Below are 17,947 nucleotides of genomic sequence, written 5' to 3' on the forward strand. Positions count from 1 at the left end.
TTCCTTAACATCATTTTCAAAGCTAGTAGATTATTCTCAGTGTACACATAACCTTAAATATAATCGATCGGGCTGAATTCTCCTGTTTCTTTACGTCTTTTTTTTTCATATAACCGCAGCGCTATTTCTTTTTCACGAAGAAACCTTTTTAATTTCTTGGTGTTTTTATTGCAATGGTGATGTCTAAGGTTACGTTGAGGCAAGTGTATAGCTTTGGGAAAGTGTTACTAGACTATGAAGAACTGTTAAAGGAAGTGGAAAATATTTTAGGAACTAAATCTGTATGAGCCTTTCTTATATACGATAATGTCAACAAGCAAACTTCCATTTTGCCAATCCATTAATGGTATAGTGACTTGATCTCTTTTTAGCTCAAAATCTTTTCGGAGGAGGTCATGTCCTCAGTTGCAAATTTTTTCAATTGAAATTTGTACTTTTGTCAACTATATGGCGCTCCGAAAACTGTTAAGCTTTTCCAAGCTTTGCCTTCCAATTTGGAGATATTGCATAATAGCAACCTGGTTTATTTTACCATCATTATATAAATCGGATAAATCTTCCTCATTTCAAGCATGGATATGGAGTGTGAACGTGGACAGAACTACAGCTTTATAACAAAATGGGCAGTGCTTAGCTTGGGCGTTTTATTTATTTGTAAGCTTGCAGGCCTGATACTTCACGGAGGCAATGCCTCCATGCCCCCTGGCTATTGCCTTAGTGCTCTTGAAATGGTCCAGAGGAAATTAAAAATTTCCTTAAAGGGTGTCCTCATCATGAGAACATGTCTTGTGCCCTTACCCTTACCCTTTCAAAAACGAAGCATACAGGCCTGAGCTTGTCAACTAAAGTTGTCAATGGTTAAGAAGAGGGTGTATGAGTGCAGTCAACTAAGTTGCCAATGGTAAGTGGCTTAAGTCGCCTATGGTAAGGAGGGTTAAGACTCTCCAAGAGATACTCTGAAGAGAAAAGTACAATGCTTTAAGATTTCTGTGACTGACTAGCCTCAGTCGCCAATGATACTCTCAACTGAAAGGTCAAATTACTGCGTATTCAATTTCCGAGGGTAGCCAGCCAGCCTAGCCAGTGAAATCAGAACATTAGAACCGATGTCGCATCAACAAAATTATCCATTTGAGTCGTGTATGTATTTCTATGTTGATTTGTATTGTATATAGATACGTCGGTCTTACCCGTATCGTTAGACCGATACATAGTGCAGAAGACGTCTCGTTGGTGCACACCCCCGCCGCAGAGTTTCTGATCGTTGCCGAATTGTAGTCTCTCGTATGGCGTCAACATGGCGTCCACGCTGCAACTGCCCCATTCTGTAGAGTGCCATTCATACCTATTAGAGAGAAAACGAAACCACAAAGAGGCTGATTTAAAGACTAAGCATCAAAATATCATGATAAACAAAGAGAAAAAAGCTGTGAGAAAACTTCCAATACTTCAGCAATGAATAAATCTTCATTAGCCTTTTGAGACATGGTGGTTATAGAGACTGGGCCAATCTTCAATTCAAACATTAGAACATGTTAAAGTGCATAAGTTTGTTTCCTTCATGCTTTAAAGCAATGTACCGAGACCAAAGCGGTCCCAAAAAATGATTGAATCTGTGCAAGATTTGCACTGCTTTCTGGAGATCCAACAGGCATAAGCAGTACCACACGTAACTCTCTTCGTTAAACAACCTGACCATATTAAACTTATTTTAATGCTTTCTTGGCATTCTTTTGAAAAAAACCTCAGACAGCCCCCATTTCAAGAGAGAGAAAGAGACAAAAATAAATCCTTTCAGACTCCCATAACTTTGTCCTCTTTCTCAATAAAAAGGACACGCTTTTGACAGATGGATTTTCAATACATATTACTTTCTCATCATCACCTCTCCATTAAGCCCTACTAAGAGGTACCATCGCCATCATTTCACTTTCCAGCTAATTACCAATGGCATGTATCCTTGCTTTATAGTCTGGAGTCCCTACTGAGGAGCCCAAAGGCTGGCTAATTTACAGGGTTACACCAGCTGAACCTAAATGATTGACACACCATCCTAAAACATCCGACATCCAAGCAATGATCATTAATCCTTCCAAAAAAAAAAAAAAAAAACGGTCTTAATTTTCAGCAACTGTCAAAGCCCCCATCACATTGGGGAAACCCTAGGGTAGCGGAGAAATATCAGAGCCGTAATGGAATTTGACACATGAAAGCATATTTATGTCATCGTATAAGGAGAAGAGGGAAGGAGGAACTCTTCGGCAGTCAAGACACCAAAAGTTGAAGGGTGTATTGTAGCTGAAGACAGGCTGTACCCCTAGGGGTTTTTACCCATCATCATTATCACCTGCTGTCTCTTGTGATGTATTAAAACCTAGAAATCATCGTCATATTCCACCGTAGAGAAACACTTTTTTTTTCATATGATGAGAGAAACACATTGATGGTGAGGTCGCCTGATTCACATCAGATGCTCTTGGTATCATGGAATAAAGAAGGCATCACATTCAAAGCCTTAAAGGCACTAGACACTTTTAGTAATTACTCAAATTAATTATTAGCATAAAAACTTACTTGGTATTGAGCAACAGAGAACTGTTGATAGTATCAAAAATTGTGAGAAACGACTCCCTCTGAAGTAACGTAGTTTTCTAGAAAGGGAATTTCTCATTCAAATAATAAAAGACTTCAGCTGAAGCCTTTTATTATGCATCTGCAAGCACACAAAGTAATGCAACAAGGGTGTTTTTTTCTTTCAATATTCTCTTGCAAACTCGATGACCAATTGAGCCCAAATGTTCACAGGTTTATTATTTTATGCTTATATGTTGGTACACCAAGTGAGAATCCTGCCGTCGATTTCAAAAAGAGTTAGGACTCGTCTTATCTCGAGTTAGGACGAGTAACTCTTCCTAACTTAGGATTAATCTTAAGGTCTGCATGCTACAGTGCAGGGTTGGGACTCGTCCTAAGTCCTAAGATTAGTCTTAAGTTAGGAAGATTTTTTGTGAAATCGACGGCAGGTCTTTGACATCTACCAAACCTGTCCAGTGCCTTTAACACACTTGGCAACGTGAGGCTCCAGGATTCAACGACCCCTTCCTCCGTGGATGTAATGACTCCCAATGGGCAATGATATTGGAGTAATTACAACCGGTTCGAATGAAGAACACATCACTGTGGTTAAACTGTAATTGGAAATGGGAACTCGCATTTCAAATAGAATGCGGAAGTTACCCCAGGCTATGGAAACATCCCACTCTATCAATCGTAACTTCTCTAACACGCGCCAGTACCTCTAATACTCGTTTGAAACTCATCAAACTTTTTTTTGTGGGGAAACTGTAACTTTTTTGACATTTAGTCTTTTGAATGGTCACAAAGGGACTTTAATGATCATGAAGTCCTCATGTGTAAGGTCAGTGTCCTTAGACTAAAGTCAAGGTTACCAGTGGAAACAGCACAAGATACCAGTGGATGATTTCAGTTGAATGGCATTTGAAACTTTTACTTAAAACACAATCAAAAGCTGATTAAAATTCAGGATTCGTCATTTAAACATGGTGCTTTCCGTAATAGTGTGAAATGGAAACAAATGACCAAATGGGGGACTCTTTGGTAGAAGGACTGAATTGCCTGAAATGAAAGGAATGTTACATTCTGGTACAAACACAAGTACCAATTTCAGTATATAGTTTTTTGCTTCCTTTGTAATTTTGTTCTTCCTCTTGCTGTGTTCCCAAAAAAAAATACCCATGTGGTCCCATGTACTGCAGTTGGTTGCCTGAAAGTTGCCTGTACAAGCAACGTTTGTGACAAAAGGCCCTTAGACCACAAGAGAATCATTTGAAAGTATGCAAACAGTGAGCAGTTTCAGGGTTTTTTTTCTTGAGAGAAGAAATAGTGACACATCTGAAAGTATTTCCGCGGTCAGAACCAAATCATGTAAAGGTATGTATGTGTGTACTCATTTGAACCTCCAGAATGACTGGACGATTGGTGGGGGGGGGGGGGATTGAAGCAGAGTATCAGTGACTATAATCACAAGATCTAGAACAGAGATTGAGACAAACAAGCCCATAGACTTTCGTAAGCTGGCGATGGAGCTCCCGAAATCTAGCCGTCCCCTTATGAATCAGGATCCCTTTTAACTATAACAGTCATTAATGTGATGATAACTGTCCGTCTGAGATTCCATGACAATGTACATAACCATTAGAGTAAATCCGTCAACGCGATGCATCACTGGCTTTTCGCAAGACAGCTGCCGCTGCCCGAAGATTACCTCCCCCCCTGCAAGAAGAAACAGGGGTCTACCCGCTAACCCACCCACTGCGGAGCAATCAAATAAAGTGAAGTTGTTCAAACAAAGGCTAAATTAAAATGGAGCCATCTCGTGGAGGAATCTATCATCACAACGCGTCACCTCCCGCAAAAAAGCTACCACTGTCTCTCACTAACTGTTATTCATCACTGGGGGAGAAGCCATCCTCTTGTCTTTTCGTTCGCTGTCTCATCTCCTGAAGTATATCTTTGGGGTTTGGTGAATATTGTGGTCTGATCCTGTGGATATGAGCTGTAGCCATAGGAAGGGTAATTAAGGGTACCGGGGATCAGCGAGGTAATCAGAGGTCTGGGCGCTGCGGTAAGAATGGAACAACCTGAGTCATACTACTTTCTATCACATCTGTCATCTCCGGTAGAAATTGGAGATTATGGATATTTGTCTTTACACTGAAGAGGTGGTCATTCACACTGGGAGACGGCAGAGCGGTCCATAGATGGGGGAGATTGTCTTGCATCAAGAACAAACTCGGCGGCATGACAGAGGAAGGGGAACTTTTGTTGTGGGAAAAAGAAAAAAGTGACTAAGTTTTACAGTGTTTATGCTACAACCTATCTCAAGTTAAGTCAAACTTGACATGCAGTTGAAAAAAAAAGAAATTGGGGCTGAACAAAGAGAATTGATTATAGCAGGATTTGAACCTGAGACCTTTGGATTACCATGCTGGTGCTCTCTCAATTGAGCTATCTATAGACCAAACTGAGGCTGAACGAAATAATACTCTGGTGCCATGTTTGTGCAATGAATGTTAGCATTCATTACTGTTATTGGAAACAGGGAACAACACCAAGATATTGACAGCGTGATAAAGGTCTATGGCCCTTTATTAGCGGTCCTCCCTACTTTGTCAATATCTTTTTTTCAGCGTGCCAGTCAAAAGCCATTCAATCTGTTACTGCCATATAACAACGTTTAGAAATTTTATAGGTCAAGAATCTTATTCAAAAAGTGTCACAATGGTGCAGCAGGCCATCCGTAATGAGAAGGAAAACTAAACAATGTTTGCACTTTTATCAAAGAGCCATCTTGTCACACAAAGCTATTGTCTATATAGAAATACAATCCGGAAGACCTCTGACAACTATACCTACTTTCCGCAGTGTACTACTACTCAATTAACAAGTCAACAATAATCCATTCATCTTGAACAGTTATTCAATCGAGTTATCGGGTCAGATTACCGGGGAAAAAATACAAAAAACGAGTGAAGAAGGAATACTGGTGCAAATGTTGCTTTTGATGTTCTTTTCATTACACTGCAGGTTATGATATCCGACAGCCGACAACAACACATCAATATCGCTTTATTTTTTTGAATTCTCAAGGAAACAACGGGCAATAACCTAGTGATGCCCTTCCTTCCCTTCTATTACGACTGTCACAAATAGGGATTTTCAACAATTCTTCTGTGTACAAAGACTGTTAGGAGCATGCAGCTATAATTTCTTCTATTGGCATCTTTGATATACATTCGAACCGAACATAGAAGGTAAAATAATCTGGTGCTGTGAGTCTAGGAGCATTCTCATTCACACTCAGTGACGGCACTCCGGGTACGTGACCGAGAGGATTTGTAGAATAAAACATCACTCCGAAAAATGATTTTGTAAAGAATGTTTGGAACCTTAAAACTTTTTAAGAAGACTGGAAATGGTAAAATGGGAACTTAAACAAGAGAATGGGGATATTACAACGTTTTAACCCACCTATGATAGGTGCCTGTTTTTTTTTTTTTTATGTATAGGGTTACTGTTTGAGTTTTCCCCCTAAAATGTAAGTTTACTGTTGTTTGGTGGTCTTCATCATCTTTAATAGACCACGCAAGAACACAGACATTAAAACTGATATGGAAAAGTTTGCGGTAACACCATGTAATGAATATCTCTCAATGAGTTGGAGCGGTTCTGAAAAGAACCGTTGGTTTCAAATCGACAGTATGCTCTGATCGTCTTCTGGAGAAAGCTCCAAACATCAACCACTGGTTCTTTTTTAGAGCCAACACTACTCAAAAAGAGATGTACACATTGGGCTACTGCGAATCTCACCTACTTTTACTTCCACCATGCAAAGTTAAAAATTCTACTATTGCTAAATGAAACCACAGTTATACCATAGGGTTGGTATCTTTTTATCAGAAAATATTTGATACCATTGGGAGCATTGACCTCCACACAAAGAATGGGACCTGTAAGCTGTGGTATGTAAAGAGAAACACCTGTACAAATCATCCATTACTATAAGGGTGCTGGAATTCAGTTTTGTGATCCACTCATTTTCCAATAGAGTCCTCATGAATATGGGGAAAAATTACAATACTCTAACCTCAAGTCAAATTGTGTTAAAGGCAGTGGACACTATTGGTAATTACTCAAAATAATTACTAGCATAAAAACTTTCATGGTGACGAGTAATGGGGAAAGGTTGATGGTATAAAACATTGTGAGAAACGGCTCCCTCTGGAGTGCCATAGTTTTCGAGAAAGAAGTAATTTTTCATGAATTTGATTTTGAGACCTCAGATTTAGAACTTGAGGTCTCGAAATCAACCATCTAAACACACACAACTTCGTGTGACAAGGGTATTTTTTTCTTTCATTATGTCGCAAGTTTGATGACCGATTGAGCTCAAGTTTTCACAGGTTTGTTATTTTATGCATATATGTTGAGATACACCAACTGTGAATGCTAGTCTTTGACAATTACCAATAGTGTCCACTGCCTTTAAACACCACTGTGTTTAATACCCTTCAATTGAATTTTTTGCCAAAATCCAAAAAAGTCGACGAATTTCAGATATATGATCTGTACTGTACTGAATGTTACAGAGAATTTTCATTTCAGTCTTGACTTTTGATATTCAATCTCAACAGCATTGAATTTGACCTTCAAACTGGCGCAGAAATTCCTGCTTGGAATGTACAGACCTATATGTTGTTGCTGTCTGATGATGTCATGTTTCAAATTTCACTCTGAAAACGTATCAAATATAAGGAAATTCTCACTAATTACTTCTATTACTACTACCACAATACTTCAACATGAAATGACTTTAAAATGCTTTATACCATCAAAGGTGCTAAACTTCTAACCAAGTAAGTTTTTATTGCCATGAAGAGCGATCACAAAACGTTTACCTTCCCTTTAAATGGAGACCTACATGAACGTTACACGGCTGACATAGAATACGCTGTCAGCAAACTTGCCCTCTAACCATAGGTAAATAATGCGTATCTCACAGACGTTGTTTTGATATTTACAGCCTCAGACAAGGAAATGAACTGCAAAGGTAGTTATCTTTTCCGATATTTTTTGGGTGGGCTTCGGGGGGCCAGAGGGTTGAATGGGTTATTTGGGCGACTGCATGACCAAATAGTGAATGTACTAACATAAATAGCCTTGGGTAAATGTCTCAGATGCAAATGCACTGATGAATGAATTTGTGATGTTCGAAATTCTTGTGACACCATTTGAATGGAATGAAAAAAAGACAATCCAAAAAAAGAAGTAGGATCAGTTTTTTTTTTTTTTTTTAATGTTATTATTAATGAGTAATCAATATAAACCACAAGGGAAACTGACTGGGTAAATTTTTAAATGGATTTTGAAAATGAGAGACCGCCAACTTAGGGCTCGAAAGCTCAGTTAGTAGAGCGCTGGCACGTTAATCCAGAGGTCGTTGGTTCGAATCCCACTCTAGTCAATACATTATTGGTATTATTTTACTGAATTTTTTTAATTTTATTTATTTTGTTCGGTTGTTAAAGCGAGGATTCTCAGAAAAGCCAACTTAATCACTATACTAGCCAAGTATTCCCATGGAGAGAAGACCAGGAAGTTTCCGACCCTTCCGAAGTAGTGTGTGCAAATTCTTATTCTCACACTTATATTTGATGAGGAAATAAACTAAAAGTTTTTAACTTTTCAAGAAGTGCCTGGCTTTGGCATGGGGCATCACATAATGATGAGAAGTAAGAACAAACTCTACCTGGAAAGTAGATACACACATGGTGTTACCGTAAACCAAATATATAAAGTACTAGAACATTCTAAACTGCACATGGCCAGCCATTCTGAACTCTGCTGGTACACCATCTCACACGCCAATATCACCCGCCGGTTCCCTCCAAGCATTTAATACTACACCAAGATGAAAACAAGACTCACATAGTTCCACACACAGACTCAAACAAAATTGTCATTCCGAAAATACCAAACACTGAGCGGTCGCTGCGGGGAAAAATCCTTCACTTACTCAAAAAAATCATGACACGAATCTGAGCGAGATGATTGGCATGGACTTTTAATAGACGAAGGTAGGCGTGCCAATTAAGAAACCTTGCGTGTTTCTTAATAGTCAAACGCAGGCCGAGGAGGAAGGAAGGTGTGAGAAATCTTCCTCAAGGTGCCAAAGACCGATTTAATTATCCCTTGTTCTCCTTCTCTATTTTTCCTCCTTTCCCTCTCGCTGTCTTCGGTTTGGCGTTGGGGAGAAATTGAATCAGCACTTTTTGACCTAGCGGCATTCCTGCCCTGCAGCTGGGTTGCACCTGCATCTTAACAGACAACATCTGGATCTTGAACAAGTCACTTTCCTAGGAGGAGCGTGACTTGAGTAGAGCCAGGTTCAATGAATTTCTTTTTAACTCCGCACACTCCAATGAGAAATATCAAGTCCAGGATCAGTCATTGAAAAATCGTTACTCTAATAAGGTTCTTCTTCGATCGTACATGTAAAACATTTGGACATTTTACTTAAGGCTTAGGGCTTGAATAGTTGATCAATACGAACAATCATCCATTTATAGATGTTCAATTTGCATCCGGCTGGGGTCAAGAATATTATTTGGTTTTCCTTACAACCAGTGTGTGTAAGCATTGCATTCTCAGTACACTACTTTCCCCCAAGTTCTGTGAAAAAGATTCATCTAGGCATATTACTCGGGGTGGGATTCGAACCCACACCCCTTGCCATTCTAGAGTAGATGTCTCACCAACTAGACCACCCAGATTGCCTTATTACAACTCAACTACTAAGTGAATTGATTGGTTCTTAGGGTGAGGGTTGGTGCACCAGAAGCCCTTTGTCCTAAAACATCAACACCCAGTACAATTATAACAAAACAACCCCAAATATTTATATTTATTTCAAGCTCAATACAAGAGCAAACATTTCACCACTGGAAAGCTTCCTGCAACACAATACCACTTGAGTAGATTGCCTCAAACTATATCAATGTCAAACCAAAACAATTGCAACTATTTACAACAATATTTTCGCACAATCCAAAAGAAAAGAAAAAAAAACCTAACCATACACCCGTCAATCAGCCCCGAGGGCTAGCTGGTCCCCTGCCAATCACTTGTAATTCTCCAGTGAGTTCTCCATTACAGCTTGTTGACTGTTACCAGCCACAATGGCCCCTGGCTGTGCAATAGACCATACTGAAACTACGCTGGTGTTCTGCGTTTGGTCAACACCGATTCTGCCAAATCCAGTATCATGTTTTATTGATTCGTGATAATGATATTGCCAATATAGTTGTTTGCACTTTCTTGTGTTTATTTCTTCAATACCTGGGATTCCTGTTCTTTATATAAGTTTTCAATGGGGGGTTAACTCGATGTTATTTTAACTGGCAGCGAGAGATAAAGAAACACTTGTCTCCCACCTCTGGGTTCGTAAATGTTTAGTTAACCCGACAAGATATTTTCTGTACAATTTATCTGAAAATGGTGGGGGAAAGCCTTGAGAAGTCAGTTTGGCCATGGGGCAGGTCCTGCACACTTCTTATAACAACGGGGTCTGCATAATGGTGAAAAAAAGTGTGAGGCAGAGATCAAGACAGAACTTCAAACAGACCTCTCTCTCTCTCTTTCCATGGATGAAGGTGGATAATAACGAAATAAAACATACATTATTCAATGTTCAGTGGTTAAACCCCTATGTTCCGAAAGTTCTGACAACCTCAGTGTATTTTCATAATCCTTCTAGAGCAAGAACCTAGTTAGGACATGAATTCAACACTTTCAACCCCCCCTCCCCCTCCCCCCCCCCCAAAAAAAAAACAAAAAAAAAAAACTCCACCTACATGTAGGATGTACAGGGGAAAAAAATATCAAATAGAAATGGCTGCATAACAATCTTCAGGATATGACTTTTACAGTTTCCAATCAGACAGAAGAGTGGGAGAAACATTTTGCGTGTTTGTTTTCACAAACCCCCCTTCACTGCCACTTCTTCATTTCAGAAAGTGAATCTGATTAAAACACAGGGTGAGTATGATAAGTAGATAAGACACATACTTGACACCCTGGTCTAGAATTGGACAGATCTATAACGTCAGGCCAAGGTCACAGAGAAACTCTGAATCCTCTCCCTCAAGGGGAATAGATAAAATCTTGCGGTCAATTTCATCGTGAAGTTGCTGGAGCAGAAACAGGAATCTGCTAAGCGGAAATGTATGTGCTTCTCATACCTTGTTTTTAGTTAGTGGCCAAACCTTATTCAATGGGACAAATACTGACTGCTGGTTAACCAAAACAATATTGATTAATTGGGTGGTTAATTTCATCCTGAAGTTGCTCAAGCAGAAACATGAATCTGCTAAGCGGAAATGTATTGCAGCTTCTCATTTTGAGTTCGTTTTTGGTTACTGACCAAACCTTATCCAATGGGACAAATACTGACTGATAATCAACCAACATAATATTGATTAATAGGGTGGTTATTTTCATCCTGAAGTTGCTCAAGCAGAAACATGAATCTGCTTAGCGGAAATGTATTGCAGCTTCTCATTTTGAGTTTGTTTTTGGTTACTGACCAAACCTTATCCAATGGGGCAAATACTGACTGATAATCAACCAACATAATATTGATTAATAGGGTGGTTATTTTCATCCTTATAGTTGCTCAAGCAGAAACAGAAATCTGCTTAGCGGAAATGTATATATGTGCTTCTCATTTTGAAACTGTTTTTGGTTACTAGTCAAATGGGACAAATACTGACTGATAATCAACCAACATCAATCAACATATAATGTTGGTTACAACGGTTGAGAAAGAAGTAAACACAGAGATGTCCGGATTCAGTGAAAATGTTTTTTGCCACAATTTTTCAGGAATGTATCTACTGAGGATTGTGCATAAATTAAAGCAGCAAAAAGTGTGCACTAAAACATGCAATGGGTCATGAAAAAAAAAAATGAAAAAAATAAAATAAAAAATATTTTAACAAAATGCACTATGTTTATTTGCATGATGTCAAATCTTAGCAGTGAGACAGTGACATTAGGAAAGGGGGGTAATTAAGTCCGGAAGGGGAATAGAAAAAAGCCATGCCAGCCCAGAAACAATGTTTGTGGATACTTAGTTCCATCAATACCTTCCATTCTTTCACATCCCTTCATCCATTTTTTTAATTTCAAGGAGTGAACCCAACACCATCAGTGAAGTAAACCAGATCCACGCTGCCCTGCGGTGTTTTAGTTTGATGGATGCGGCCCGAGGTCACAGCGAAAAATAACTACCAACTATTTTCTCTTTCCATAGTGTGATCTTTATGTTGTTTTGATGATTCTTTATTAATGCGAAAAGGGGGGGGGGGGAGGTACCAGGGGTATGAAATGGATATATTCAGGTGTCGTAAATCTTGAGGCAGTTACAGTCTAGAAGGCATGGTCATATATGACTACCTCCACACTGCAGGAATCCAAAGTCTTACATCGCAAAATGAGAAAAGGGAGAAGATGAAAAACACAAATTGCAATCATTGCTTGCTGAATTCTTCGCACTTTGAAAATAGCATGATTTGTGTGCGTGTCAAAATCGTAATGTTTTTTAGCCGTGGGGGTGAATAGAACTACTGCCCACGAAACTGAAAAATGAGCTTCTGTAGAAAACAACAAAATACTAATCGTCCAGAAGAGCAACAGGGGAAACAAAACTTCTCTTATAATTTCACAGATTAGGACATTAATTGGATTTGATATAGATGCTGTGTATGAGTGAACAAACGTCCTGTCATGTCTTATCAGTAATGATTTAAATGCCCAAAAGCATTTGTTTCCATGAAATTATTGTCATGTGATCTTATTTTTTGGAGTTGAGTCAAGCTTCTGGGCACTTCCAAGTGTCTGTAGCAATTAAGCTGGTTAAAAATAGGAAAGCAATTTGTAACCTCAAGAAGTGTGAAATGTATATACTGCTAAAAATGTTATTCTTGAAAAAGAAAATCCTAATTTAAGAGAACTTTTTGAGTGTCACTCTCAAAAATCTTAATGGAAAAATTGTTCAAGGGAGTGACATAAGATTATTAAAAAAAAATTATTTCTAAAAATGTTTGATAAGGTAAACATCTCTCTGGTGATCTCTACCAAGTAAGTTTTTATGGTATTCAACTTTTTGAATAACTGTCAACGGTTATCAACGATATACCATGTCAGTTTGTAAACTAGTAATTTTATTTTTTTCCCTTTAGCCTTTGAGAAACGTACTACATGGGTTAGGTCTTATTAGGTCTTTCATATTTTCCTCATAAGGTTCCCCTTACCAAAGGGAAAACTCCTGTGCCCCTTCAAGAACGAAATTCAATGACTGTATTATGGTCATATACATTTTAAAAGCTACAGTTTTGTACTTTCTGAATACTGCTATACTTTAATGCTGTCGCTCAGCCAGAAGCTACAATCACGAGGTCATTGGTTCAAATCCAACAGCAGTCAATATTCCCCCGTTGTAAAACTTTCACAACCCTAGAAAATTAGAAAAAAGAAAGGGCAATCCCGGTACTTCCTCAAATTGTGTTTTCCTTAGAGCCCCAGGAGCAAATGGAATTTTCTCGAGGCAGTTAATATTAGAAGTTGTCAACTGGAAGCAATGCCAGTCACGCTGGGGGAATCTCGCAGAATCTGTTTCAATTTAAAAGTCAATCTCTGTTAAGTAGACCATGGACGCCCTCATGAAATTTGCAAGTTCTTCCTGCGACTCGTTGGGAATAGTCCTCTCCGCAAGGATGTCCACCGAATCCAATAATGTCTTTGAGAAAGGTAAATGGTACGACATATCCGGGGAACTGCTCACGACTGTTGGGGGTAATTTACGATTGACTTACTGGCAGATTATTCAGTGTTAAATGTTAACGAGGGCACGCTCTATGCATGCACTATGTAAATGACCGAAGCCCAATCAAACATTAATGTTACTGTTAGTCAGTCTAGAAAACTTGTAGCCTCAAGGATGACTAAGATAAGAATACAGAGCACAGCAAAGGTTATAGGTCAACATTTTTACTGGACCAGCAAGACCAGAGAAAGAGCTAAAGAATGCTTTTGCTGGTTTAACTTTATGTTTTTTATATGAACTAAGCATTAGAGAAGTTTTATCTCACTCCTAGTAATAATTTTCTAAACATGATTTAAAGATATTTATCAGACTTAAGGTCAACATTTGAACACAATTCTTCTTTAAAAAATATTACTCAATTTAAAAAGACTGCAAGACTTGCCTGTTCGTGAGTTTACTGGCCCTATGATAAAATCACTGGCCTCTCATAAGTTTAAGCAGTCATTGATAGCAGTCATTGACTAAACTGATAGTCGAATGGTACTGATATAGGATTTTAGTGTCTTCAATACCTGTGATTGAATAAGGTCTGAGCCAGGTGTTTTATCCAAACCTGTTTGTTTGAGAGCTGTCGCCTGAAAGCCTCCTTTAGTGATATATAATTATGACACCTCGGCATCCGTAAAGGTTGGTCTGGCTGGCACGTTTTTCTTTTCATAAGAAAAGGTAAAGATTTAAAAATAGGTTATCAACCCCTGGTAAATTTTGTTTCAATCCGAAATGATAAAAACAAGTTTTGATTCATGTCTTTATGGTCTGAGCTGTATAAGAATCTGGTAAAAGGGGACTCTTGTAGTAAAACTACCGCTATGTTGAAAACTCACTTGTTCAAATCTTTGTAGTTACCCCATTCTGCAGCTTGTTTTTTTCTGTTAAATGTGTTTATTTCTCATGTTTATTTCTGCTTTTGTAATGCTTATTTTGTTTATACTAGTAAATTGTTCTTTATTTTAGTGACGTTGCCCTGGTTTACTAGTAGGGACTTTTCGTTTTCGACGACGGATGGTTCTGCGACGGTTGTTCAGCTAAACGTTGTCGTTTTCAGCACAACGAAGATTCATCCCAAGTACTGTCGTAGAAATTGAGGGACGAACGTCCTCAAAGCCGACGCATGCGCAGATGACGCCAAATGTCATCTTTACCCTCGCAGAACCATCCGTAGTTGAAAACGAAAAGTCCCTATAGGCTTCACCAGGACACCAGCACCATTTGCTTAGAAACGTAGTATTAAGCGCGGTATAAATTTGTATTATTATTATTATTAGTAGCTGCTTTATGCGCCGCAGCACCTTACAAAGCCTTATTTATACGGTGCTACATAAATCGTTCTCATAATTCACAAAATCACAAATTTCAAACACCTATCTTAAAAATAAATATCTTTGTTTGTGTGTCTCTTATTGGGTAGGTACTTGCGTTCTAAGGGTCATGTCACACGAGACAATTTACATGAAACCAGTTCCAGACATAGAATCCTTTCACAATTGAATGTTCACTATTATTCTTGGGGATTGTCGGACTTAGTGAAAGGTACAAGATATGAAGAGTGTAAGGCAATAACATAATGGCATGTAAACCTTTAGTGAACCTTTGAGGGCAATTTATGAACATTTAATAATAATAATAATAATAATAATAATAATAATAATAATAATAATAATAATAATAATAATAATAATAATAATAATAATAATAATAATAATAATAATAATAATAATAATAATAATAATAATAATAATAATAATGACAATTTATATTGCGCATGTATCCACCTAATAAGGTGCTCAAAGCGCATAAAAAGAAGAAAACAGAAACAAATCAACAGAAGGAAGAGGGAACATCGAGAAAACAAAAAAAATATAAACTACTGAAAAGCTGTTTGAAACACATGAAATTTCAATTTGTCTTTAAAAGTGTCCACGGTGCAACTATCCCGAATGTGTTTTGGCAACTGATTCCATAGGAATGGTCCAGCGTGCGCAAAGGACCTGTCCCCCAGTTAGTTCAGTTTAAGGATCATAACTGAACAAGGCCTACCAAAGACACTTCTCCGAGGCCAACACTCACACAAAAGAGATTTACACATGGTTGTACATTTATAGTTTCTTCCGATGCCTAATGCAAGGCATCTTTCACTTAACGACGAATTACTGAGACCATCAAAGCAAACTAAAACCTTCTGGAGAATTTGAATTGCGCTTTTATAGTCATTTGGTAGATACATTAATGTGCAATGCACACAGGATGGCACAGCAACCAGAAACTTCTTTGCCAACATTCGATCATAAAAACATTTTCAAAAATGGGTCAATATTTTTTTGTTACATAGAAAAAACAACTGATATGTTTTCTCATTAGGTACATTTACATGCTTCAGTTCAACACACTTATTGGGATTCTTAGTACAGACCGGAAAGATGTTTTGCTGTGAGAAGGAAGGACACAACAAAAAGTTACGTAAGCAATTAATGTGCGAAATTGTGTTTCAAGAAAATTGAGTTTAAAAGTTTGATTTGGTTTCTGCCATTTTTAACTCATTATTGAATTCTGCATGGGAAGAGAATAACATCTCTTGGGGTTATTCCAGCAAAAACCTGTAAAACCAATACCATACTGTTTGGTCAGGAGCCATTTTATTACTTCAGTCAATTGTTACTAGATAAAAGTACTCAGTGTGCTTGAAAGGGCCCTTCTTCTGGGAAAACGGTGATATAAAGTACTTTTTTTGTAATCCACTTTTAGAATCAGTCAGTCAGAGACAAACTTGAAACAGCATGGTAGACTTTCAGGCATTGTAAACCAACACTATCTTAGACCATGTACGCACCAACTTATTGTATTTTTAAGAGTAAACTTCGAGCTATGGGTATGGGTAACATCATCAGGGGGGCCCACTTCATGTAAATCTTTGCTGCTCAGTCACCTGCACGTGTACATCTTGATATGGAGATTGTGCAGTAATTCACCAGAACCAGAACACCACTGTGCGCACATATTCGCGAATTGTTTCACGACATTGCATACGTGTGCGCACATATTCGCGAATTGTTTCACGACATTGCATACGTGTGCGCACATATTTGCGAATTGTTTCACGACATTGCATACGTGTGCGCACATATTCGCGAATTGTTTCACGACATTGCATTCGTGTGCGCACATATTCGCGAATTGTTTCACGACATTGCATACGTGTGCGCACATATTTGCGAATTGTTTCACGACATTGCATACGTGTGCGCACATATTCGCGAATTGTTTCACGACATTGCATTCGTGTGCGCACATATTTGCGAATTGTTTCACGACATTGCATACGTATGCGCACACGTTTGCGATATGCGATGTCCCTTCAGGGCCACCATACCACACTTATATCATAGAGAATGGACCATAGACCTTTCTCTCTGCTTATATTAAATAGTTAACCCGTTCATCATATCTCCACCTTACTTTTGTCCAAAGGAATGTGCATGCATCTCGGCTAATAAATCTGTCGGCCGTTGTACATAACTCATGTATAAGAAGCAATAAAAAATCAAACGGATCAAAAATTCATGGGAACCTTACACCTGGGTAGTTTTCTTTACACCTTTTTGCGCTCAACATGCTTGCGGGAATACATGACCGACCGGCCGCAGAATTTATTCCTGCCAGTTCCTTCATGCCTTGAGTTGTAATACTGGGGGGCCCCCAAGGTTGGGACAATTACACACTAGTGTGGTCATTCAATACCGATTAGCACACACCTGGTATATTTCAGGCGGATTCTGTTATATTATTACAGGGAAATATTACACTTTGACGATGTGCTAGTGATACCCTGAAGAGGCGTGAGGACGAGGATGAAAGAATTACCGCCTGTGGAGAAAGTTGAGGAGGAAGACCAGAATTTAGCGGTCGCTAATGTCTGTGAAGTGTAGTTTAAAGCCATTATACACTTTCGGTAAACAGTATTGTCCAAGTCCCACACTTCGTGTATCACAACTTATATATAAAACAACAATCCTGTGGAAATTTAGGCTCAATCGGACATCGGAGTCGGGAGAAAATAACGGGAAAACCCACTCCTGTTTTTGCGTGTTTCGCCGTGTCATGACATGTGTTTATAACGAATCCGTAATTCTCGTTAACGAGAATTTATATTGTTTTACCGTTTTCTCAAAAAGTAAAGCATTTCATGGACTAATATTTCAAGAGAAGTCTTTCACCATTACCTTCTGTAAACCCTGTAAATTATTTGTAAATCTGTGAACTTTTTTTTTTTTTTCTGTACCGAAAGGGTCCAATGGCTTTAAGAGGGATGAGACAGCCAAACGTTAAAGCGTCATTTCCAGTGTTCACTTCTGAGCCCAATTTCAAAAGAGCTGCCTAATTAAGTAGACAGTTTTGCTCAACAAATTCCTGCTTAACAGAAATAAGCAGGATACCAGTTAAAAATGGTAACTTTACTCTGGTCAGCATAATTCTTTTTGTGATAAG

General features: G+C 38.5%; 1 protein-coding gene across 7 annotated transcripts in view; it reads right to left on the reverse strand.

Annotated features, from left to right (window-relative positions):
• The window catches only part of LOC139937048 (thrombospondin type-1 domain-containing protein 7A-like), a 228,683-nt gene that overhangs the window by 41,718 nt on the left and 169,018 nt on the right, over positions 1–17,947 (reverse strand). For all 7 annotated transcript variants that reach the window (XM_071932020.1, XM_071932016.1, XM_071932019.1 and 4 more), the window contains one exon: positions 1,191–1,345. In XM_071932020.1, the coding sequence (XP_071788121.1) occupies positions 1,191–1,345 (155 nt within the window). The remainder of the gene's footprint in view (positions 1–1,190; positions 1,346–17,947) is intronic.

Source organism: Asterias amurensis, chromosome 5 (assembly GCF_032118995.1).
Source record: "Asterias amurensis chromosome 5, ASM3211899v1".
NCBI lineage: Eukaryota > Metazoa > Echinodermata > Asteroidea > Forcipulatida > Asteriidae > Asterias > Asterias amurensis.